The sequence below is a fragment of the Ursus americanus genome, chromosome X, assembly GCF_024610735.1.
Source record: "Ursus americanus isolate L20-20 chromosome X, mUrsAme1.1.p, whole genome shotgun sequence".
In the NCBI taxonomy this organism is placed as follows: Eukaryota; Metazoa; Chordata; class Mammalia; order Carnivora; family Ursidae; genus Ursus; species Ursus americanus.
Window position 1 is genome coordinate 95,828,884 of NC_142164.1, and position 25,781 is coordinate 95,854,664.

A 25,781-nucleotide genomic window follows, 5' to 3' on the forward strand; every position below is an offset into this window, starting at 1 on the left:
GCAGATTTGGCAAGCGAAAGGGAAAGCAGCTGTTCACTGCATCTTGTTCCTGCTGTTCAAGGTGTACATCCCAGCCAAATGAATCCCATCAGAGCCAAAGACCCTGGCAGTAATTCCTTGCTACAAATATGCGGTCTTGTCTATCTTAGCTACTTGGAGAACAAAAAATCTGAAAGCCTTGTAAAAACCTTAGGACAAAATAATGCTCGGTACAGCTACTCAGCCAGATCTGAAGAATTATTCAGTGTGGTGTGGATGACTGGGGAGACAGGAAGCCCTAAACACACTCTGTCTTGCACTTCAACTTCTTCAGAACCATGGTGATCATCTGGAGTATTTGTGATAAATAAATATTGTTAATCTTCATGCATATGGAAAGGATGAAAAAGGATCATCCCAGACATCCCAGGAGAGAAGTTTTTCACTTTCTCAGATACTACTTCTAGTTGGCAGTTTGTGTATAATTGAACTCCACCAATAATTGACCATACAGGTCAACAGAGTCTAGAGCATTTTATTTCAAGAGAACCTGAACACTAGCCTCAGACCATTACGGGCATCCATCACAGTAAAAGGAATCCTGCATAGATGTCTAAAGTACATCAGGAAAGAACCATTTCAGGTTATTGGGGCCACATTTGAGATCACCTGACTGAAGACTGAAATCTAGACTGAAATCTGTTTTATAGGCCACCCCCGTGGCCATCCTTAGCTGCTCTGTAAAACATAGTGTGACAGATGTGCTTCTCACACATCATCTAAAGTCCAGGAAGCCAGAAACCCTGTGTCTACTCATTATCCGGAGGGTCTGAATTCCCGAGTGGAGAAATTGATTAGCACCAAAAGGTCTTCCACTCTGAGATCTCTGTCACATTGCTCTGTTGGCTGGAGATCTTTGCCCTTATGTAAGGAGCACCAAGTGGCATGCCATTCAATGACAAGTTGACACAACTACCAGTCTATCTACAGTTGGTCTCACTGGGTTCTTCCTCACTAGAGGCCTTTTCTACTTGGGTGATAACCTGCATACCTCATCTCAGGAGCACCAGCTACAGTTTTTTTAAATTGTAGCACCTTGCCTTTTCCCTACCTATATACTTGAATTATGAAAAAGTCACTGCGTCTCTTGCCAGAAATCAACTAAGTTTCTCAGTGGCTACATTCCAACTTGTGTTTCTGACCTCTACTTATTTCTTCATTTTACAACTTGATTTTATCCCTAGATTTGGGTTTTTACTCTTACATAGATGTTACTTACACGTGTGGTCTCAATCCTGACCCACTTAATCCCTAGGCTCCCATTCTGTCTCACTCTTCTGTATCAGGAGCAATATTCTATGATATTTTAATTATTTACAATATCAATAAATTGTTAATTGCCTAAAGTTTAGACTTTCATATTATGAGCACATGTGCGATCAGAGAGTGCCTTGCCATTACACCAGAGAAGCTTTGCTGACCAGGCGGGTCTCTGAAGTTACCTTGAGAAGGCTGGGACAAGATGAACTCTGTAGATTCCTTCTAGATTTACTGTGTTATACTTCCAGCACTTCCTTTTTGAAGCAGAAATAATGCATTGGTTTGCTCCTGTCAGGGTGGAAGACCAATTTCATTTGTCTACCCATGAAGATGAATGGATGCAGCAAAAATCCAGAAATGTCTTAGATATATTACTGTACAGCTCATTGACCATTCTATCAATGCTTTACTTGAAAGTGATGGCTATCTGATGTCAAGTTCCACTGATAAAGTGATTCCCAAATATTTCTTTCAAGTGTGCTTCCTCAGAGGTCACAGAAGAACTTCAGTGACCTGCAGAGACCTGAAACAGATGAAGTTCCAACTAAGCATGACCACAGTGGTTTTAACATTTATTATCTTTTCCTGTAAAGGAAATTACAGACAGCTCCATGCACGTGGTTTTGGGATTTTTCTGCCCAGTGGTTTTAAGCCAGGTAACCTTAACAAAAACAAATCTAGATGACCCTTGTAAATAATGCAACATTCTTTTATATTTAAAGACTATGTATACAAACACTTGCGTACATCTTTGTAATGATTTTTAGCCTATCATGTACACTAATAAACATGCCGCAAAAGCTAACTGTGCCAGAATTCTCCACAAGAGTTGTATCTAGAGTGGCTTAAATCAGCACAGTTTTGTTTTTGTTTTTTGGGGTTGTTTGTTTGGTTTGGTTTTTTTGGGTTTTTGTTTTGTTTTGTTTTGTTTTGTTTTGTTTTGTTTTGGTCTTCTTGTCCAAGGAACACCGTGTGGGACCTCCTTTCTTAAGGAAAAAGTAGGACTAATGTGAAAAGAAACAAGGCAACAAGGTGAAACTTTTGATCGTTGCTGAGGCAGTGAACAGTTGTAAATTGTGCTTCCTGCTATAAAATATCTTCTCTCCTCTCCACTTTATTTTTAAAATCTCCATTTAATTCCTTGTGGAAAATAACTACCTGGATTCCTTTTGAAAAGCATTTCCTCAGCATGCTGAAAGCACACCTAACCATCTAGAAATATTATATGTAACTCCGTGAGGATCTATTATTTTCCTTTCACCATACAAAATCATGAAAAATGAAATTTTTTTTCTCATCAACCCTAAAGAGGTCCGAGTCTACAGTGAGGTCCAGGGTGTTCCTCAAATTTCACTTTCCTTGAGGGTGTCCTCCTGTCAGTTCTAAACAACTAAAAGTTGAGAGAATGTGTTTGTGAGACAAATAGAACATTCTTAGTGGTCCTTAAGTAATTCCTGACATTTTCATGCCATGCCATGCCATGCCTCCTTAAAGACCTTCAGATTATCCTGCAGAAAGTTTAACAGGCTATTCACTGAAATTATTAATCAGTAGGCAAAGTATTGCATTCGACAGCAGCACTAGTCCGTACTTAGAACCTTGCTAGATAGATATAAAATGTGCAATTTGCTGGCTGTTGTATAAGCCAGTGGCATTGCTGTATCTTTATAAGCTTTCTAATCATGCCATGCTACCATAATTCTCAGTGTTTCAAAGATAGTTCCTGGGTCCTTCATTACCTATCTCTTCACAGCTTCCAGAAAACATTTCCTACCTTTCCTTGGTCCACATTCCAACCGTTCCTTGTATCCATCTTTTTTCTCTGTCTCTACCTCAGTTTATCAAGTGCTGAATTCATTGACTATGACAGTAGTTTCTTGTATAGTTTGAACCAGGTAGGACAGAAACATGAAATATTTTACTTCAAGCTGATGGTTGTTTCATCTTTCTTACTGGCATTCCTGAATAGATCCCATTGCTTTCCAGGCTCTGTGAAATTAAGAAGTTAAAGCCAGCTTAGTTCAGCTTTAATTTTCAATCTCATATTCAGTTTAATGTTCTTCTACTGTTTCCATTTCAATCTTAAACCATGGCCTAAGTGACCTGCAGTAAAAGGGGAGAGTGATCGGTTTCCTCTCTATACCACCATCACTTTTCCTTACTTCATCTGGGTCCCATTATTCTCCATTGGCCTGAGAAGTAGGAATGAAGGAAAGTTGGCAAATGTTTCCTATTAACTAGCATTTTCATGGTGTTCATATACTTTATATAACAAGGACACAAGCATTGACTTTTTGGAGGGTGCAAGTGTAGGTTTTTTAAGTGGTCTTATAAAAGCTCTTCTGTCTTCCAAATTCTTTAACAAGAAAAACATGCTTAGTGAAAATATCTTCAAGCCTCTTCATCATGGAGAACTCTTGCTCCTTAAGCAATGTTTCTGCTAGACAACTCAAACATGGCTGCCTTTTTCAGTGTCTACTTGACCTATGGAAATGTTTCTGCCACACCAAGCTTTAGGAAGTACAAGCTGCTCCCTCTCTTCACTCTGCCGTCATTTCCAATTTCTTGTCTTCTATACTTAGGTAGGCATAGAAAGCAAATAAATCATTCAGCTGCATAAGCAGAGTCCAAGTTGGTAATTAGATGCCATCCCTATTTACTTAGGACTCCCAGACTCTCCAAGTGATAGTGTTGGAGTTTCCCTCCCTTGCTTGGGGCAGAAAGATTGAAGTACCACTTTTCATTCATCATTGATGAGTAAATGGAGGTTGCCATCACACTGGACCATGGATTCAGCCTGACTATGATTCTCTTCCAAATCTTCATGGAGTTTTAGAGTAAGCAAGCTTGGTGGAGTAATGAAGGAAGAGCCAGATTTCCTACCACTTCAGTAAAGATTTTAGAAAAGGCTTGTTATTTCCATCTCTTAGAACAGGGAGAACTTAGAACTCACTGTTTTCAGTTCAAGACTAAGAATACCTTATAAGTTGCATAAGTTAGGAGGAAACAGCTAAGCAAATGGGTGAAGGGGTAAGGAAGATACAGGCTTTCAGTTATGCCATAAATAAGTCATGGGAACAGAGGGTACAGCATAGGGAATATAGTCAATGGTATTGTAATAGCGTTGTATGGTAGCAGATGGTAGCTACACTTGTGGGGAGCATAGCATAACGTAAATACAGACTTGTCGAATCACTACATTGTACCCCTGAAACTAAGGTAACATTGTGTGTTAACTGTACTTCAATTAAAAAAATGCTCCCAAATAATTCACCAAAATAATTCAGTCAAATTCAGTATTCTTCTTACTTGGTATTTGAACAAATTACAACCTCTTAATAGGTGACAAAGAAAAACTAAAAGGAAGTAGTTGCATTAATTTACTGGCACACTGAACTTGAGACTCCAAAAAATAGAACTTTTTGGTGAAGAACAGTCTGTGCAGTGAGGTGAGACTGTTAAATAATGCAGATTAGTGGCTTCTCTTTGGTCTCCATTTTAATTTCTGAAGAGCCACACAAGTAGGATTTCGTCTTAGCACATCGCTTACAGGACTCCCACCCTCCAGCCACTGTCTGTGGAGAACAGTACTTAACTCCTTGCTCTATTTTATGCAAAGTAGTGGCATTCAAAGTGGGGCCAATTAATGCTCTTCCCCAAGCAGAAACTGCAAGAATTTGTAGCTGCTTTACTTGCATCAGAATTTGAGAAATGCTTTTCTTGAGTTCATCTACTACTAAAATCACTCAAAGAAATGAGGCCTAATTGAACAATGGCTATCCTGTTTCATTGCTTAGGGAAAAGAAGATAAGACATAATGAAAGTAAAACTATTTTACATGTCTAGTCTCAATGACAAATACTTATAAACAGTAAAAAATATATTTCTTTACTACAAGGTGATCATAAATCATATTCCATTCTTTTAATGAATTGACATCTCTTTCCTTTGTCCTAGAAATTTTAATGAACACAATTTAGAAAATCCCTAGGTAATTCGTTGGCACAGACCCTGAAGTTTTTTGTTTCTGTGGGTGTTTGTTTCCATAAATTGAAGCGGAATGGGCAAGAATCTGCAATTCTTGAGGAAATCCACAGTCCGGATTTTTGAAAAGCCAAGTATCTCTCAAAATCTCAGCCCGCTAAAAAGAATCCCTTTTTTAGCTATAGCTAACGAAAGGGTAAATTTTACAATGTTAAGCCTGGATCTTTTGTGCAATTTACAAAGCAAAACTGAGAGCTCCCTTGGCCTGGCACTTAGTAAGCAACAAAGGAATATTTATTACATAATTGGATTTCAAAAAAAAAAGTTTGTGAAAGATGCTAAGACATTAAAGTGCATCTTTTGCACACTCCACACTCATGCTTTCCATTCCACAAGATTTGTATCTCTTACACCCCTTCACAAGGGAGTCCACGGCAAAGGGCTTCCTGGTGAAAACCCCTCCACAATTAGGTCCAGGCATCAAAAGTCTTTCTCCAGTTTTCTGCCATAAAGCAAAAGCAAATAAAGTAAAACAATCACACACACTCCTAAAAGAAGAAACAAAATAATGACAAAATCTCTCCCATTCCCAACCCTAGATCCCACAGATACCGGAAGAAAATTATTTTTGTGACCTCAAACTAACTCATGCTATATAGTGAATTAAATGTCTCAGGAACTTCTATATATGTGTATATATATATCACATATATACATATATATACATATACATATATATATATATATATATATATATATATATATATATATATATATATTAATTGGTACAGTATGCAACCAAGAGAAGTCCATCCATATAAAATAGGGAATTTTGGACAGAAACACTTTTCTGGCATTTTTTAACTCATAAAGTATAAATTTGCTTTTCTTCTTTCTTTCTTAGGCTGAAAAATGTTGTATCCTTGTATTCTACTAGATTTTTTTTCTGGTTTGCTTGTTATCTTCCTATAGCAAGAGACTATGTGTATAGTTCAATTTTCCAAAATATTTTGTGCTTAATAAGTATTTGCTGTTGGGTAGGAAGGTTAACTCTAAGGGAAATGTATCTTTCTAATAATTGTCTCAGAAGGTCCTATGTTAATAGTGAAAACACCCACATTCCTGTTCAATGCAATCATGATCTTACCTATTATTAAATGAAATAAAAATGATTATATTTTATAGTGCCTTTAATAAGTATAGCAAGGACATATAGCTCCTTTAATGAATGATGATTTATAAAAAGTTATTGGAATAACATGTAAAATAATTTTTTTGTATTTTTAAGCCTGCGTTCATATTTCAATACATTTATTTTGATTCAAATTCCCAGTTTTTATTTCACATGAGAAATTTATTCTACCAGAATGAAAAATTCATTCTTCCACAGTTTCTTAGCCATATTGCTCTCTAGTTGAAGCATTTGTAATTTTGGGGCACAAGGGTTATTACTTAAAAAAATACAAATGTAAGAAATAAGCAAGTCACTGTGGAGATGACTGTCCATTGCCAACAAAAATCATTCAGTTTTTTATTTTATACTCTAGAGCACTTTGAGGAAATAATAATAATATATTTCCATGTATGTTGATTATTTTAACTTAGTTTCCCTTGAATTTTTCTGAAAACCAAAATAAAATTTTTTTCATTATGCTTTTTTTTATGCTCCTTGGTAACCATCATTAGGATTCCAGTTTTTTCTTTTGTATTTTTGTTGTTTATGGCCAACCTCTCAGTATCTTTGTAACTCTCCTCATATTGCTGTTTTTGTCTAGCTATATGACTCATCTTACTGATAAGAGAGTTAGCTGAAGACATGGAATAAAATTTTAAAACAATAGTTAAGCCATAATCTGCACCAGCAACAAAAATCTGAGTCTGATTTGGGACAGCCTACCAACTCTGTCTAGCGAGATAGCACAGGTCAAGTGGCCAGAGGGTCCTAGAAAATCCACAGGCCTGGCCCCCCATCAGGGTTTGCCTAACAAGGTGTTTAGAAATAGAAGGCAGCTTATGCATGATTAGTTCAAAGAGTTCTGCAAGCTTAGATTGACATCAGGTCTTTTCACTCCCTGAGATAATCAAAGAATCCATGTATATTGGTCTCTCTTACTGACTGCCAGGCCAAACAAAGAGCCAACCTACCTGAGGTCAACTCTGCCATCAGCTCTTAGGTCATTTCATTTCTTTCAATCCATAGAATCTCATCAATAGAAAAGGTTAGAGTTCTAAATATAATTTTGAGGCTAGATATGTGGTTTAACATTATGCTGTATCTTATCCTATTCAATTATATTAAAATTCTACAGATGTGCACAGGAGAGTAGGCTGTTTTTGCCTTTAGCCAGATAAAGGACCAGATTTAAATAATGCCTGAGTAGGCAATTACTACATGCTGTGACTGGAAGGTTTCTCCAGCCACCTGTCACAATGGTGAAATTTTATCATTAGGGATCCATTTCTCTGGAGAAAGTCTGGCTAGGCTACAGACGTTCTCTTGTACAATACAGACAGCTCTGATTATAGCCATAAGCACTGGTAACTGAATTATGACGTGATGTAACTTCTCACTGAAGTTTTGAATGAAGAAAGGGAAACTGTATTTGAATTAGATTATAGGCCAAGGTCTTGGTCACTGATTTGGATCAAGTATTGTAATAGAAGTAGACTGAAGTTTCCTATAAATAATGTTCCATCCTATTCTGATACTTTTATTTTTTTAAATTTTTTCCTGTTTTCATATTTTTAATTCCAAGCACACACACAACATACCAAAATAAAACAAAAACACCAGAATTAAACACACACACACACGCACTTTTCTCCAAAGGCTGTGTCTGTCTGAGTGGTGGTGACCTTTTTCCCAATTTCTTTTCTAAATCAGTTTTTTGACTACTTGAACACTTCTCTGTTTTTCCCACTAAAAAGCCTTGTTACACCATTCATTCAGTCATGAACAAAAGTATTGGTCTTTTTTTCTAGTACCTGGTATTGAGCAATGAACAAGACAGCCATAGTCTCTGATTTCATTGACACTTAAAGTCTGAAATAGGGGGGAAAAATAATGGAAATTTGCAATACGGTGTGATACATATTGAGCCAGAAATACAAAGTACAAGAGAGGACGTAGGGTGTCAGGGACAGCCACCTGGTGAGAGAGATATCCACATTTCCAAGGTGAGAGTTAAGGGATAAAGGTAAATTAGCCAATAAAAGGAAGTTAGGTGGAAGTGTTCAAGGAAAAAGGAGTAGCATGTTTAAGGCCAAGTATCAAGAGGGTCATAGTGTATGTTAGGGAATGAAAAATAGAATTTCTCTGTAGCTTGAGCAAGGACTATGTCCAGCAGGGACTATGAAGGGACTTTAAAGCCATATTAAGGAGTATTGCATCTATCCTCAGGAAAATAAATACTCACTAGAGGATTTTAAGCAGAGAGCCATCATTTCATTTTAGAATGACACTATAGCTGTGTTGCAGGTGGGTAATGATAGGGTAGGATACCAGCCCAAGAGCCTGTACAGTATTTGAGGCAAGAGATGGTAATTACCCCAAGTAGAGGAATGACAGTGGGGAGGAGGAGAAAAGGATGAAACCAAGAAATATTAGGAGGTCGAAGAAAGGATTGGGAATTGATTGACTGAGTAAACACAAAATGGCGAAGGATGTGATAAAGGAAGAGGAAATATCCAGAATCATGCCTAATAAGGGCAATGAATAATTGCCAGTCATTGAAATAGGGGCGGAAATACAGAGCAAGAGCAAAAGCAAGTTGGAGAGGTGGTAAGTAGATGAGAAGGGGCCCAAAATATATCCATATTTGGTCATGCTGTTGTTTTGGTTGCTGTGGGATGTCCAAGTAGAATTGTCAAGTAGGGCAATATATTTGCATGGGTGGAGATCGAGGGGGACATCTGGACCGGAGACAGAGTTGAGAGCGAAAGAGGGCTAACTGAAACTAGAAATGTGAGTGGAATGAGAAGAAAGGAAAGCCTAAGGCAAAGTCCTGAGGAAGATTTACGATCCAGGTAGAAATACTGAGAATGCCCTCCCACTCCCGTCATAGCGCGAGACTTGCAGCTCTTTTAGCTGTAGTCATAGAGTAATGCTGTGTTCCAAGTTGCCTTCGTTAAAGAATAATGGCATTTCTAATACATTTAAAGCTAAGGAGCCCACTATATACTCTTTTTTTAATTTTTTAATAGTTTTTATTGAAGTATTATTGCCACATGGTGTTACGTTAGCTCAGGTGTACAGCGTAGTGATGTGACGACTCTGTATTTTACCCTGTGCTCCTCACAAGCAGGGTCATTTTTAAAAGCTCGCTCATAGTCTGTGGGAAGGATCGTTCTCTCGTACCAGATAATCATGTCTACACATCATATAATAAAAATACTTGCCGTGATGCATAACTTAAGGAATTCTCAGTAAGTTGCTTGTCCCAATCCTTGCTTGTAGGACTATTCTAAAGGTGAACAGGTCCTTGAAGGGAGACTGTGCAGTCTGCTCAGCATGCTAGTTATATTTGGAAAGTGTTAAATTACCCTAATCATACCGATAGTAACAATCAAGATTAATTGCAGCTATATTAGGATTACTTATTATTTGTTCCACTTAAGCAGTAACACAGATCCAATTGTACAAGTTATTTCCATAATCCAAATTGTGAATGAAAACAGGAGGAAAAAAGCCCATGCAAAACTGGTAGAAATCATATTTAAAATAAATCCGTAACCAGATGGTTATATGAAATTCTCTTTTTGAAAGGAGCTGATTCTGAACAGATTGTATATGTGTCTCACTGGTGGAAGTGGATTATCCATCTTGAATTGGATTGTGATGACGATGACCCTATTCTAAGTAAACCAAATCTCTTGAACTATATAATGAGATCAGGAGGAACATTCGGCCTGAGAACGACAGATTGCAGCGACTGAGATGATTTCACTACTGTTTTTTCCAGCCTCTTTCCTTGATATACATACTTCTGTGGTTTTTGTCCTGCAGAGATTCCGGGTCCTGTAGTTCTGTGTGCTAATTCTTATTTCTTATTTTTATTTTTATAAGCAGAGCTGAATGAGTGGCAGGAAGCTGCGCAGTCTATCTTACAAAAAGGTGATGGTGGCAGAATCTAGAATCTTCATTTACTTTGCGGCAGGATTGCAGAAAAACTATGTCAAGGAAACATTGAACCGCTTCCTTCTTCCTTCTTTTCTTTAGGCCGTGAGGAGGCAAAAGTTGCTTGAGCAGAGTATCCAGTCGGCCCAGGAGATCGAAAAATCCTTGCACGTAATTCAGGAGTCCCTCTCCTCCATTGACAAGCAGTTGGCAGCTTATATTGCTGACAAAGTGGACGCAGCTCAGATGCCTCAGGAAGCCCAGGCAAGTAGACTGGGAATGAGATACTGTTACTTGGTGTGTTATCGGAATAGGACATTGCTGAATTTCTAAGTTAAAATTTGGTCAACTAGTTGTACGGAGGGTGTTTTGATTGACTGATTTGACTGTTTGGAGGTCAGAGGGAAAAAGAGCTCTAGGTTAGTACTCTAAGATTTATTTTGAAAAGTATATAATGGAGAAATTTGAAGTAGAGACACTTACAAGGTGGGGAAATAGCATTTGGAAGTCTACTGTTAAACTCTACTTAAGCTAGAGGGAAACCTTAAGAATGTAAATTGTAAAGAAGGTATTTTTAGGGTGTCATTAAAAATGCATTCTCGACTATTTTATTATCAACTCATCCTTGTCAGTTTTGGAATCGTAAGTCTTATGAGCTCTATATTGTTCTTACATGTTATGTGTTGTAAGTAGTTGATAGCAAAAAATTTGAGATGTAAATTTGCATTTATTACTAATAATCTTACCGTATATACTCACATGTACTCACACATTCCACTCTGTTCAATCCAAATTTTGAAATATGCTAAACCAGTTTCTCTAGAATGAGAGTTAAAATAATAATGAAAATAAATCTAAGTTGATTTTATACTGAATAAACTAAGGCTATATCTAAATTAACTTCCACCTTGGGAAGTGTTTTTTTAAATGCTGTATTTCTATTTTTTAATAACCTTTAAATATATGTGAAGTATAATAGGTATTATTTATTTCAATATCTTTGGGATTTTCTGATAGTAAGGTAATGTAACTACTTTTCAAATCTTAAGTACATATTATGAACCTAATAACCACGGATAACTCAGACCAGTATGTTGAGATGTGAGGGGCATTAGAAGGTTATCTACCCATCCCAAGGGCCCTCTCCCCACTAATTGGTAGAGATGCCTGAATGTTTTCATTTTAAAATGAATTTTTGGATTAAGTATTAGATTTACAAATCATGGTTACAATGCAATTATAGTGCACTGAATCATAGTTAAATTGGTACCCAGAGCATCATTGTACACAATAGCATGAGGTAGTTTACCATATTGTCAAAGTTTGACCAAGAAAGTCCCTGAGAACACGAGGCAGGGTATAGGTGGTTTTGATAGGCTTACAAAATCCAGGGCACAGGGTTTCCTCATTGACCATTGCAACAGGGGAATAGTAGTTTAGAAGAAATAGAAGAAAGAATAGTTTAGGGGAATCCTGATGACAGCATCCTTATGATAGTTTTTCACTGGGGCAAGTGTAAATCGTAAATGGGAGAGAATAGCAAACACTGTTGAGGATTTTAAACTCCCTGGTATATGCATTTCTTTAAGCTTACATTAGTCCAGTGCTCAACCATTAGCTCTTCCTAAGACCGTCCCAATTTGAGTCACATAGAAAATTTTATACGCAGACTTTAGAAAAATGCATGACAGGAATGGGAAATTATTACCGAGAAGAACTTCATGATTATAAACCAAAGGTAGAATACAATTGTTTCTTTTTTTAAATTCAGTGACATAAACTTGGAGGAGTGTTTGATTAAAGACTGCTTATAAATTTCTGAATATAATTAAGGGAAATTTTGAACAGTGTAAGTATTAAATATTAAAATTGGACATTTGCACTATAAATATATAGTTTTTAAGGCTTATCGAATGAAAGTATGAGTAGCAATATGAAAGTATGAGATATGCAATAGCTATTATTGTCTTAGAAACAAATGGAGCTTTTAGGGAAAAAAAACTTGTTTAGTTGAAAAGGTTGTGGACTGTGAGTGTTCTCTTTTGTTTAGCTATGAATGCAGGATTCCATAAACGTGAATATAACATACTAGTTTTTTTAATACCATAATATAAAGTGTTTTGTTTGGCTTTCACAAAAAAGCTGTGGTAAAAATGTTTTTAATTATAACAGTTCAAAATACTTAACGGATAACAGCACACAAGTCAATTAAGAAATTTCAGATCTACTTGAAAAACGGAATTTTAGAGCACTAACAAGCTCAAATCCATTTTCCATGCATTTCTAGTTGCACCTGCATTTTCAAGATAATTCTTGACTTTGAATTCCCCGACTAGTAATATATAATATTGGAAAATGCAGGCCACCCGAAAGCTGTTGGAACATTCTTCTCTAAGATTTTATTTTAAGATGACAGCAAGTGAATTGTTTTCTGGAACAAAGTTATCTGGTACTCAGATTTACTTCAAGGATTACATTTCCTGAAGCTCAGTTTGAAACTCTCTTGAAAGAAACAAGGAGAGAGTTAAGTGGTTGTCTGTGAAGTAAGAACATAAGCAGAGTTTGTCAGACAAAGAAGCCACTGAGAATGCCACCAAAATGACATTTTTCTAGGTGTATATCATGGAGGCTAACTTTCATGGTTTGTCTTAATACAAAACAACTTGCTTCTTTCAATTTCCATGGAAGTTTATTGTTGATTAAAAGATTAGGTGGACTTAGCTTTCCCTTTTCAGAAATCGAGTACTTGTTTTAGTATGCCACTGAGAAGCCAGCCAGACAAAATGAATGCCATTACCGTATTTGGTCATCTTAAATAATGTGCTCCGATTTCCTGTCACACACTGGCCACCATGGATTTGTGGATGTCTGACTCCACCGTGTGGTGCAGTAGTAGTTTTGCTGCTAAATTTAAATCTGTTACTAGAGCCTTCTTTTCTGCCTTTTAAGATTGAGATTCTCAGGAATAACAAATTCTCAGTATTATGAACATATATACAGTGTATATAACTTTCTAATAGGTGTGCTCCTATTATTTATAAAAGTAAATGTAGATCAAGGTGGGTCCTTGCATTCCATTTGCCTTTGTAACTATAGGGCAGAAATGAGCTCCCCACTGCCTCAGCATGTTCATTCATCAGTTATCTGTCATGATTACAGAACTGGGCCCTCCGATTCTAAATCAGATTAAAAATACTTACTGTTTTGTTTAGTAACAAGACCTCATAGGAGTAAAGCCTAACCTTTTAGACAATAAGACTACATACTGCGAGGATGTCAGAGCATATAGTGACCGGAGTATTTTATTTCAATCAATAACACTTAAACAAACCAAAATCTCAGATCGTTTGACCACAGATAGCATCAACTACCCAAAGCCAGGCCATTTAAAGCGAGATTTTTATTAAAATACAAAAATAAGGTAACATCTTATTGATTCAAATAGAATAAAGCAAGTGGGAGGAACTCTTCTAGATAGAGAAATTTATCTTCTAGGTACGGACATCAGACACTTGAGAACTATTTCAAAAATAATATGATTAAAATATAAAAACCAATAAGTGGTTCTTCAAGAAGAATTTTACAGTATAAAATCATCAAATTATCTAACTACAAAGCAGCACATAGCATGAATATAGTTATTTACTTCTTAAGTGTCCTGCAGAACATACTGAAACACAGATTTAGTTTTTAGCACTTACAATCTGTAAGAAAAATCGAAGTTCCCACGGTGCGCCCCACGCCAGTCATGTCAGAATCTCTGGGGAGACTCAATCATCAGAATTATTGGAAATTCTCCTGAGTATTCTTACATGTGGCAAAGGTTGAGATCGACTCTGGAGAGTTCATTATTGGTCATGGCTGAATTGCTCCAAAGTCTTTTCCTCACATCACATTTCTTACCACTCACTCTTTGATATTCACACCTATGACATTGTCAAGATTTCAATGGGGGGGAGTTGGGGTGACTCTCTTCTATTTTGATTATCCCCTTACTCTTATGGGAAATGAATGAAGGTAGAAAACATAGCTGAGAATTCCTGGAGAAATGAATTAATTCAGGCAAATAGAATTTGTAGCATGGATGTTTGAAGATGAACTTGGCTTGGTTTTCTTATTTTCTTCTTTGTCCCCTAATTCCACATATCTTAATGTGCCAGTCACCTTGGACGTGCCTCTAAATCATTGTAGGAGCCATGATAATCATGTGCAAATAACCACTTTAATGTCTGTAATTCTTAAAATTATGAAGACATTTCAGTCTACAGTTTTTCTTTCCAATTATGCCAGTAATTTCATAATTTCGAATCTCCAGTATGTAAGAACAAGCCAACGTGGGTACCGGTTGAAATGCTCTATATCATGAAATGTTGATGATACACACTTTATAGAGAATACTGCGGTATCACTGAGATTACCACAAGAAGCAGTGCGCTGCCTGGCGGTGATTGCAGTAGCGCGACTATTCTATTTCTTTTGTCCTGCAGATTCCTGATCCCATCTTTTGCAGCATCATCTCCCACATAGTAGATTTATGTGCATGAGTAGAGGGGAAAAATTTGAAGCAATTTAGGAAACAAATTATTATCAAAGGAGAGGACCTCATAATCAACAAAGAAAGTGCTGCTATATTTCGCTCATCAAGCTGGGACTTTTGGGTACTCCAGGTCCACTACAGACCAAATTTCTTCCTTCTGTCTCTTTTTCCATCCCATCAGCAATGTAGCTAAAACTTAGTGTCAACAAATAGAAAAGAGGGATCTTTTTACTAAAGCAAGCTGTTAACTTAACCTGACTACATTAGCCACACATCAAAACAATTCATAATTGAGGTCTTCCTGTGTTTATTGAAGCTAAATCTTTGAACTCAGTTTAAATATATTTGGCCATTTTAAAATGTAAGCATTCCAAACTATCAAAATCAATGGCTTAAAAAAATAAAGATCTAAATGCAGATTTTGGTCTATCAGATTAAGTTTACGATTTCATTATAGAATAAAAAGGACTTTCACGGTGTAAATAGGCACATTTGAGTGCCAAACGACTCAGAACAGTCTAACTTTACAGCCTACTTTGCTGATTTATGAATTAGACAGTATAAACCCTCATAACAGAGTTCATTCAGGATTTATGTAATAATGGAATAATTGAATCATCAAAGGAGAATATGGAGATCTATTACAGACATTAGGGTTCAAATATTAAACCCCATATAGGCATGGCAGAAATGTTTTCTTTTCTTTTTACCTAGCAATATAAATATGATGGTAAACATAACACAATTAATTTTAAATCTGTTCTAACATTGCAATGCTACCTGTGTGTGTTACCGTATAGAACTGATTACTCCCCAATTTATAATGACCATTACCATTTCAATATGTTTAATAGTGTGGGAAATAATTGCAAGCAAGTGTTACAGAAGATACAAAAGATTAGAAATATGCTACACATCACTGACTATATTTCGAAAAATGGCACAATATCAGGTCCTCACAGGATGTATAATAATAAAGAAATGGACATCTTTCATATTATAAATTCAAAAGTATACATCTTAATTCTGCAGTTCAATTACAGCATCCTGTTGTGAAAAACTATGCATTCTAAATACAAAAGGTGAAGCTAGCTGCGTAATGCTATGGTCACAGTGAAGACTCTTGAAGTACTCTGAATATTTTGAGGCAGTTTAGATTCAACCTATTTTTTCTGTCTTATTTTTCTGTCTTATTTTTCTTATACAAATAGATATTTATTCCCAAAATAGCTGACAGTGAAGTTATAAATCTAAAATGCACACCCAGATAACACTTGGTATCACAGTCACTGTTGTAAGTTTCTTTGTAGCATTTATGACTATCTGATGCTTCTTTGTTTGTTTTTTAATTAGTTTATTTGTTGTTGTTTTCCCTGTGGACCTCAATTCCCTACCCACCAAAGTTCAGTCTGTAAGAGATCAGGACTGCCTAGAAGATCCTCAATAAGTATTTGGTGAATTTATTCAATTCCACAAAGATTTACCACATTTAGTCACTAAATACATGCCAGACAAATGTGCTAGGAGCATTTTTTTAAAAAGTGGACAAGCCCTGGGGCGCCTGTGTGGCACAGCAGTTAAGCGTCTGCCTTCGGCTCAGGGCGTGATCCCGACGTTATGGGATCAAGCCCCACATCAGGCTGCTCCGCTGGGAGCCTGCTTCTTCCTCTCACACTCCCCCTGCTTGTGTTCCCTCTCTTGCTGGCTGTCTCTATCTCTGTCAAATAAATAAATAAATAAAGTCTTTAAAAAAAAAAAAAGTGGACAAGCCCCAAATGGATTTTGCCATCTTACCATAAGACAGCAGGGAAGAAAGATGAAAATCAAAGAATTGTTGACCAGTCAAGTTTACTATAATCATGAAGAACCATCTTTAAAATGGGACTTAATGGTATCATGACAAAAAAAAAAAATCGTAGCATGACAATATCTTGTCATAGTGCTTTATGATACTGCCAAGTTTTGGAACTTCAGGACACTTTAAAAATACTTTGAGTAGTACACAATAAAATTTTTCACATGAGAAGGAATGATTAGTGAAAGTAAATATTCCAGCCTTTCCAGGTATTCCAGTCCTTTTAGGGACTGTACTTTGCGAATGGTGACTATTTTCAAAGCATCTGCATTGTTTTCTTTTGATCATTATCATAATTTAATGAGGAAGGTAAGTCAAATATTTAGCCTTAAGAAAATATTTGAAGAGGCTAGATTATTGATTGAAACCAGGGATGGGGATAGGGAGTTACTGGAAATGTACACATACAATCATTTGAGGGTACTATAGAAATGTTCTAAAAATCAAATCGTGGCAGTGGTTGCACAAATCCATATTTACTAAAAGTTCTTGAATTTTGCGTTTATTGAATTCTATGGTAGATAAACTATACCTTGATAAAGTTGATTTTAAAACAGACCATATAATAGAGAATATCTCAAATAGTATATTAAAAAATAATTTCAGGGGCGCCTGGGTGGCTCAGTCAGTTAAGCATCTGCCTTCGGTTCAGGTCATGATCCCGGAGTCCTGGGATCAGAGCCTCAGGCAGGCTACCTGCTCAGCGGGGAGTCTGCTTCTCCTTCTCCCTCTCTGTCTGCCCCTCCCCCTGCTCACGCTTTCTCTCACTTGCTCTCTCTCTCAAATAAATAAATAAAATCTTTAAAAAACTAATTTCAGCTTACCATCAGCTTTTTTAGTCTGTTTAGATGTATAGTCAAGGGTGAAATGTGAGGAATTTTGTTAAATAACCTGAAATTAACTTAAGGGTTAGCTGTTTATTATTGACTATCCTGGTGTCCACTGTAAGACTTTAAATAGTAATATTATAATATTTTAGTTGTTCGTAGTGGGATATACTTAATGGATTCCATTTGTAAAGCATTTTCACTGAAGCTGGGACATAACTCAGATCTGCTTTCACCACTTTAATAATTAGCTCTCTATCAAGCAAAAAAATTAACCTGTAGCCACTACACTTCCTCAAATTTCTGTGCAATATTCCACTTTTCTCCTGAAGTTTTGTCTCTGCACTTACCTAATTTGAAAAGTAATCATAATTGCTTGAGAATGTAGATTTATAATGGACTGTTCTATTATCATTACCATCATTGTTACTATAACTATGAATAGCATCATTTCTCAGATATATTACAAGGAATAGTAATTCCACACAGTGTTCACTTTTTTGGCTTTAAATGGTTCTGTCCCAAATTTACTATCAGAGTAGTAGAAGGGGGATAGAAGAAGATGGTCATCAGCTAATTTCTTAAATTTCTTAACATAAAGCTCCACTAAAGTACTTAAAATTGAATTAACAGGGGGCGCCTGGGTGGCACAGCAGTTAAGCGTCTGCCTTTGGCTCAGGGCGTGATCCCGGCGTTATGGGATCGAGCCCCACATCAGGCTCTTCCGCTATGAGCCTGCTTCTTCCTCTCCCACTCCCCCTGCTTGTGTTCCCTCTCTCGCCTGCTGTCTCTATCTCTGTCGAATAAATAAATAAAATCTTAAAAAAAAAATTGAATTAACAGCTAAGTTTATTTTGGTGATATTAAAATGTTCGCCATTTGGCATAAACTTGCATACACATGTATATGTATATATGTGTGTGTATATATATACACACACACACACACACACACACTATTACATTTATGTGTATACTTATTAAATACGTGCTGGGTTCCAAAGTGCCTTACAGACCTGAAAACAGCCTCTAATTAAGTCGTTATAATACAAAAAGCTCTTTGGCCTGTTGCATATTCCTGAGAAAAGTTAAAACTTCTGCATCTGACAAAACTTAATTTATAGGTAACATGCCTTCTATCTTGTCTAATTAACTTATGGGATCTTTCTATAAATAGTAATAAAAAAAACCTGTGTGAATTTCTTCTTTCTTTTGTACCTACCAAAATATTCAAATGTATATTCTAAAACTTTCCAAAATTCTTTGCCCACTACCATAAGTAGTGCACTTTTTTTCATATTCCCAAGTGTTTTAAAAGTACAAATAATCCAAGATCCTTTAGTACATTTTCTTCCTTTAATTTTGTGAGTCCATATTATATGTGGCCATTTCCTCTTCTTGAGGGTACAATTTCAGAATTGTGATTTGTTTTAAAATGACTAATCTAATAGTGTTACATTTCTCCATTAATTGTCTCAACATGACATCTTCTAATACTTTTTCTTTCTGAAATATTTTAGTTATTTTCTCTGGAATCATTTTCTTTATTTGACATCACAAAAGCTCCAGCAATTATTTGCTAGAAAGCATCCTTTATTCCATTAAATACTTTCAATAGCTACAGCTTCATTTTGCTTGCCATTTTGTCATTAATTTGATACATGAGAATGGTCTGATGAGGTAAATCATGGTGAAAAGGCCTGCTCTCTTCTCAGTTAATGGTTAAATGCTATATTGGAAATGTCCTTAAAGTTTGATTAATTTTTAGCACTATAATTTGCCCTTTACCATCTTTAATGGAAAAATGGTTATTTCTATTTCCATTGTTGTTTCCTGCTTTCTGTGTATAGTGCTAGTTATAAATGTAATTGCAGTATTGTCACATGTCTTTTCTTGGGAATGGCATGATGTCATAATTTGCTTTATATTACTTTATGAAGAAAAAAAAATCTAGTGATCCTGAAGGGTATTAGACTGAGAACTCCTGTTACAGCGTATGTGGGTGTTTGAAATCAGTAGCCTTGATCTGCCACTTCCTTTCATTTTGTTTTTGTTGGAAATTACTGATTTTATATAAATACAAGCTGACAACTTCACAAGATCAGTTCGTTGGTTTTCTTTAAACAGTTATCACCCATATCCTGGTAGACGTATATCTTGGGTGAAAATAGAACTCACATTATACAGCTTTTACATATTTTTTGAAGATTTTATTCATTTGAGACACAGAGGGAGATAGAGGGCACAAACACGGAGGAGGGGCAGAGAAAGAGGGAGAAGCAGACTCCCCGCTGAGCTGAGCGGGGGGGGGGGGGGGGGGGGGGAAACGGATGTAGGGCTCGATCCCAGGACCCTGGGATCATGACCTGAGCCTAAGGCAGTTGCTTAACTGACTGAGAAACACACACACACACACACACACGTGAGCTAGTGGGGAGGGGCGGAGGGAGAGGGGAAGAGAGAATCTTAAGCATGCTCCAGACTCAGCACAAAGCCTGACACGGGGCTCAATGTCAGGACCCTGGGATCATGACCTGAGCAGAAACCAAGAGTCAGTTAATGAAGTGAGCCACCCAGGCTCCCCACCTTTTTTTTTTTTTTTAAAGCAAGAGCACACGGGAGAGAAAACAAAAGGGTAATTTGAGCAGAGAAATATTCCTCCTGATATCACAGTGTGTATTAGTATATGAAATATTCTGAGATACTCTGTATAACAGACACATGTTTATCCTTAATTTCCCAAATATATTTACTCACTGGGCTTTTTTTCACATATAATTTACTTAATTTGTAAAGAAATTTAGATCTCTAATCATATTAGAACAGTACTGTGGATGTGAGAATTTTTCTAAAAATGCTGCCTGTAAGTTATGTTAAAATTTCAGGTTTAGATGATGTTCAAAACCAGTTTTTCAATTCTAATAATTTTAATAGTGGTGATCTTTCTAAGAGTACAGACACTCAGCCTCTCAACACTGTCTAAAAGCTTGATATAAATATGAATATTTCAAAGTCCATGTAATGCTTTGCATTGAGTTCTAAATTGCCAAACTTTCCTTTCACATGTTACGTGGTCCTTCACATATTCTGGTGACAAATAAAGGTTCAGTTCTGGGCTGTATTTTTGTAAGTCATTGTCGTCCCTGTTGTTTATGAGTCATGTGTGGAATTTACCATCAGAAGACCCGTGTTTCAGTGATCACTTAAGTTATCTCGGCTTTGTTTTGTAATGCCAGGCTACTAGAGGCAGCTTTGAAGGGTCAGTCTTTAAGGAAAAAAAAAAGTTGTACCAATTAGAAATTGAAAATTAAATGCTGAGTTTTAGAAGAGTCCTTTGTAAGGGAAGGGCCCTGCTACGTAAGGTTCAGTAGCTTCACACCAATTCCCCCTCTCCAAAGTAATTCTGACTCTACCCACATCTCGTTTTTCCTTCCCTGAAACAGAGCATACACACTCTGCATGTTCCAAACCCAGTCTTTGCTAGCACATTTCTCACAGCCTGGAATGAGATCCCATTTTCTTATTCTCTACCTCTCCGAAACCTCTTCTCAGCCATATGTAATTTAAATTATGATAATTTCTTAAAATTTTACCAGGTTCTGTAGTAGAAATGATGGTGCCCCTTTTGTCATATAGCTTGTTTTTTTTTTAATTATATTACATGTATTTCTGCTTTTTAATTTTAATTTATATCTCTATGTTCTATCTTCCTAGAACAAAAGATCATTAAGAATAGGGGCAATAGTGTTGTTCTCACTATATGGATTTGACTAGTAGAGGAAAAAGTGAATTATACACATATTCCTTTAGCCTTTTATACTAGAAGGGTAAGAGAAGAGTACTAGAAAAATGAAGGGGTTCAAAAACATGTGGATAGATAAGGTTGCAGATGCATAATTTGGGCACTCTGCTCTGAGTATCTTTTTTTTTAAATTTTTTTTCTCATCAATTTCCATCCCTAGTTTCCACTATGACTGTACAACTTCCATCACTTTCCTTTAGATGACTCCTCAACCCTCTTTTCTCTCTTCCTCAATGGATACGAAAAGAATCTCTTCCTTATAAATAAATAATACATCATGACACAATTTGAAAGTAAATATTTGTGCAAACTTGAGCAGGTATTTTTACATACACTGTAACATCTGATCTCTTTACCAAAACCAGTGTAGTTGTCTACTGCAAACATGAGAATTTTCCCAGGACTGCTGATAATGCTTCATTACTGGCTTATCATCTTCATCCTTAGTTTAGAGAGGAGAAAATGGAGTTCACAAAGGTTTGGTGCTCAGGTGGTAATACAGAACCCTGAAATTTAAAGATTTGTTTGTTTATTTAGTTGTCTATTTATTTTAGAGAGAGAAAGTGCATGCGTGCACATGTGAGCAAGGGGGTGGGTCAGAGGGAGAGAGAGAGAGAGAGGCAAAAAATCTCAAGTGGACTCCCTGTGGAACGGGGAGCCTGAGGCTAGGCTCAGTGGGGCTCCTTCTCACCACCCTGAGACCATGCCTGAGCTGAAATCCAGAGTCGGACACTTAACTGACTGAGTCACCCAGGTGCCCCCAGAGCCCTGAAATTTAAATTCAGATTTCTCTTAACACTCTTCTGTTCTGATTTATAGAAAGCATCAAGTAAGAAGCCCGTTCTGCCTTTTTGTATCAAAAATGATCTTAATGTCTTACCTTTGAGTTCTGAAAAAGTAGCACCTCTCTTTCTGTCAGTATTTTTTGTTGATTATTGATCTTTGCTCTTTACTCCTTGTTTCCCACAGGATTTTTCTAATCAATTATCTTATTTTTTTAAAAACAAACTCTCCCATCCCTTGGTTCCTTTTACATAGCCTTAATATGTGTTTGAGTCTCATTGACCATATTACATTATGTGGAGAGACAAAATTCTTCAAATATAATCTAAGCTATTTTTAGATGAGGATTTCCTGGTCTTCAAGTTTCATCCTTGGAAAAGCTAAGTTTTGCTCTTACCACTGACTCTGTTCTAGCTACAGTGCTCATTGGCCAGCTAATGTACACTTGTTAGAACTTCCCTCATTTGATGTGTCCCAAATTAGCACTTTTGACCTTTCCTTCATTTTTAAAACTCTTACATCACTTGATTGAAGTGGCACCCTTTCTCTTTCCTGGCTGTTCTGCTTCTCCTTCTCTTGGACTCTTCCTTTTCTTTCTTTGGTGCTTTACTTCTTCTCCATATCCCTTAAATTCTTGTTTTCCATGGCTCTCTCCTGGCCCTCATTAGGGCCCTCTAATGTTTGAGTACACTAAAATAAATACTAATTGTACAGGTGCACACTGTATATAGTGATTAATAAAATTCAAATTCATTTCAAAGTATTACTGAATTTATAATCACATTCTCTTGGTAACTATTAGCAGTAAAACTATTATCTGTGATTCTGATGAACTTAAAATTTTAAACTTTCTCTTCATATTGAAAAGTTAGAGTTTTGCATATAGGACATGAGGTTATTAAATACCTCATTCCCACCAACTTTTCCAATTATATTTTCGCTATTGTGCTTCATTCTGTATTTATTATTTCAGTTCTCCCAAACCCTCCATGCCATTTATTACCTCATTTGAGTACCTTGTATTCCCTTAATCAGGAATGCTTCTGTTTTTAAAAACTTCTATCTCCTTGCTTATTCAGTATACTACTTAGAACATTGAGGCAGAAATAACACAATTGAATTAACTAAAACAAAAACAAAAATGAGGGAGGGAGGGAGGGAGGGAGGGAGGGAGGGAGGAAGGGAGGGAGGGAGAGAAAGAAAGAAAGAAAGAAAGAAAGAAAGAAAGAAAGAAAGAAAGGAAGGAAGGAAGAAAGAAAAAAGTTTGTCTCATGGCAAGAATAAAATTTGTCTCAGGAATGGACTAGAGCCTGTGTTTCGGTCGTTTGCATCAGCTATTTATCATTATCACTTGGGATCTCTCATGAGATTATAGGCAATTGTTGGCCAGCTCTGCAGCAGCAGGTAAGCTCAACTGGACTGGACATCCAAGGTGGCTCAGTCATGTCTAGGAGTTGATGCTTATTGTAACTGAAAGCTCACTTGGGATCATTCACTGAATCACTTACCCACTGCTTCTTTACATGGCTTAGGCTTCTCAGAACATGCCAGACGGGTTCCAAGAGGGAACATCTTAAGAGCCAGTGTTCCAAAAAGGTAGAAGTTGAAGCTGCTAGTCCTCTTAGGGGCTTTTCCCTTAACTGACAAAACACTACTTTTGCCCTCTTCTGTTGGTCAAGGCAGTCAAAGGGCCAGCCTAGGTTTAAAGAGGTAAAGAAACTCCACCTCTTAACGGGGGAAATGGTAAGAAGAGCACATAGTATGGGAACTGTTGTTACAGCCATCTGTGGAAAATGCCCCATTTCCTTCAGTCTGTGATTGAAAGCCATCAGTATTTTTGCTTATACCTCACTTTTTGGCATCTATTTTCTCTTTCGAGTCATCAACCTTTGCTACTCCCCAATGGACACTGGAAACTGGAGACTTCATAAGCATAGTCTCCTAGCATATGTGACTATTCTCAGCACCCACAGAGCTTGGCCAGACTTTGTCCTGTCAGTTCTAAGAGAACCTAATGGGGCATAAGTATTGTTCATGTTTTAATCATCTATGACTTGGGAGTGGTTAGGTTTATGTGGCACAGACATGGTTGTTATTGACCTACTTTTTTTGAGGGGGTATTTTCCATTTAAAATATCATGATCGTAAACCCTCCCCCTAAAGCATCTGCTACTGCCAGCAATGCTTACTAACTATTCAGAGTTCTGCTTTAACATCACCTCTCCTATGACATCTGTTCACTTCCTTGTTAAGAATTACTCTGTCCTACATACCCCCATTAAATTGTATAGATTCTTTAGCATTTATAACTTTGTGAGTAATCTTATTACGTGCTTACATGAATCCCTAACCCCCGAACTCTATGCTTTTTGGACAATAGTGTATACCTATATACAAGGGAGTAATTCAACCAGTGAAGATATATATATATAGTACATATTTGCATGAGTCCTTGCTCTTAATTATTTTATGCCAGAATTGTAATTACTTAAGTAATTTATCATTTGTCTTTATAATTGTTAGGCTCAATATGTTAAGGAATGATATTAAGGCATATGTGTACATTTATAGCTTTGTATACTAAGTAACTCCTTCGCCACTCAACCCATTTTCTTAGGATAATTCGCACTACTCATTGCAGGCTTGTAGTTCTCTGTGGCAATTTACTGCTAATCACACTGATGTTATTTTCTAGTAATATGTACTGGAACTGACTCCAGTTGGTATAAATTAGGTTACACTAATATGCATTATGCTAATTGTTTTGCATGAAGATTTTATGAGCACCGTAGTATAAGTTAATCCTTTTCTTTTCTAACTTGCTTGTGATAATCTGACAGCAACTGATATTTAAATTAGAATAATTTGACAACTTACTTATTTTTGCTGAAACTGGCAGAAAGAAATGAATGAATTTATTGTTTTGGTCTCTGCACACTACATGATTTGACTGACTCCTGAAGCAGGCTCAGAAGTGTACAAGTCAAATACAGACATACTTTTGAGTAGAACTTGATCAAAAATGTCTACTCAGTATAAAAAATACAGCATTTTTATAGCTATTTAAAGTTCAAAAATCAGTCTCTTTAGGGAGCTCTTAAGTATCCAACAGACAAAAAACAAGGCCAATTAAAGGATTTAACTTCACTTTCCTAAATCCATAATTTCCCTGAAATTTAAGTGAAATATAGTGCAGAATGAATGAGTAGATATCACAATGAATATTGTCCACATGGAACTTTCTCATTATATCTTATCCTGTCACAGCTAGCTTTGATATATATATATATATATATATACACACATACACACACACACATACATACACACATATACATACATAAACATACATGTGTGTATATGTGTATGTCTTGTCTTTGGTCAGATTTGAGTGTAAATTCAAAGATAAAAGAATATCAGTCTTTCATATTAGATATAAAAAGATATTTCCTTCTGAAAATATCTGAAATAGCTATGCATTATCACGGACTCGGAAGGATAATTTCTTTTTTCATAATAACCCAAATAGGAGAGACATAAGCTATTTCATTTTTGATAACTTTTGGTAAGTAAAGAAAA

General features: G+C 36.4%; 1 protein-coding gene across 11 annotated transcripts in view; it reads left to right on the plus strand.

Moving 5' to 3' along the window:
• DMD (dystrophin) overlaps positions 1-25,781 on the plus strand; it is a 2,097,152-nt gene that overhangs the window by 859,033 nt on the left and 1,212,338 nt on the right. For all 11 annotated transcript variants that reach the window (XM_087859359.1, XM_087859361.1, XM_087859356.1 and 8 more), the window contains one exon: positions 10,502-10,663. In XM_087859359.1, the coding sequence (XP_087715485.1) occupies positions 10,502-10,663 (162 nt within the window). The remainder of the gene's footprint in view (positions 1-10,501; positions 10,664-25,781) is intronic.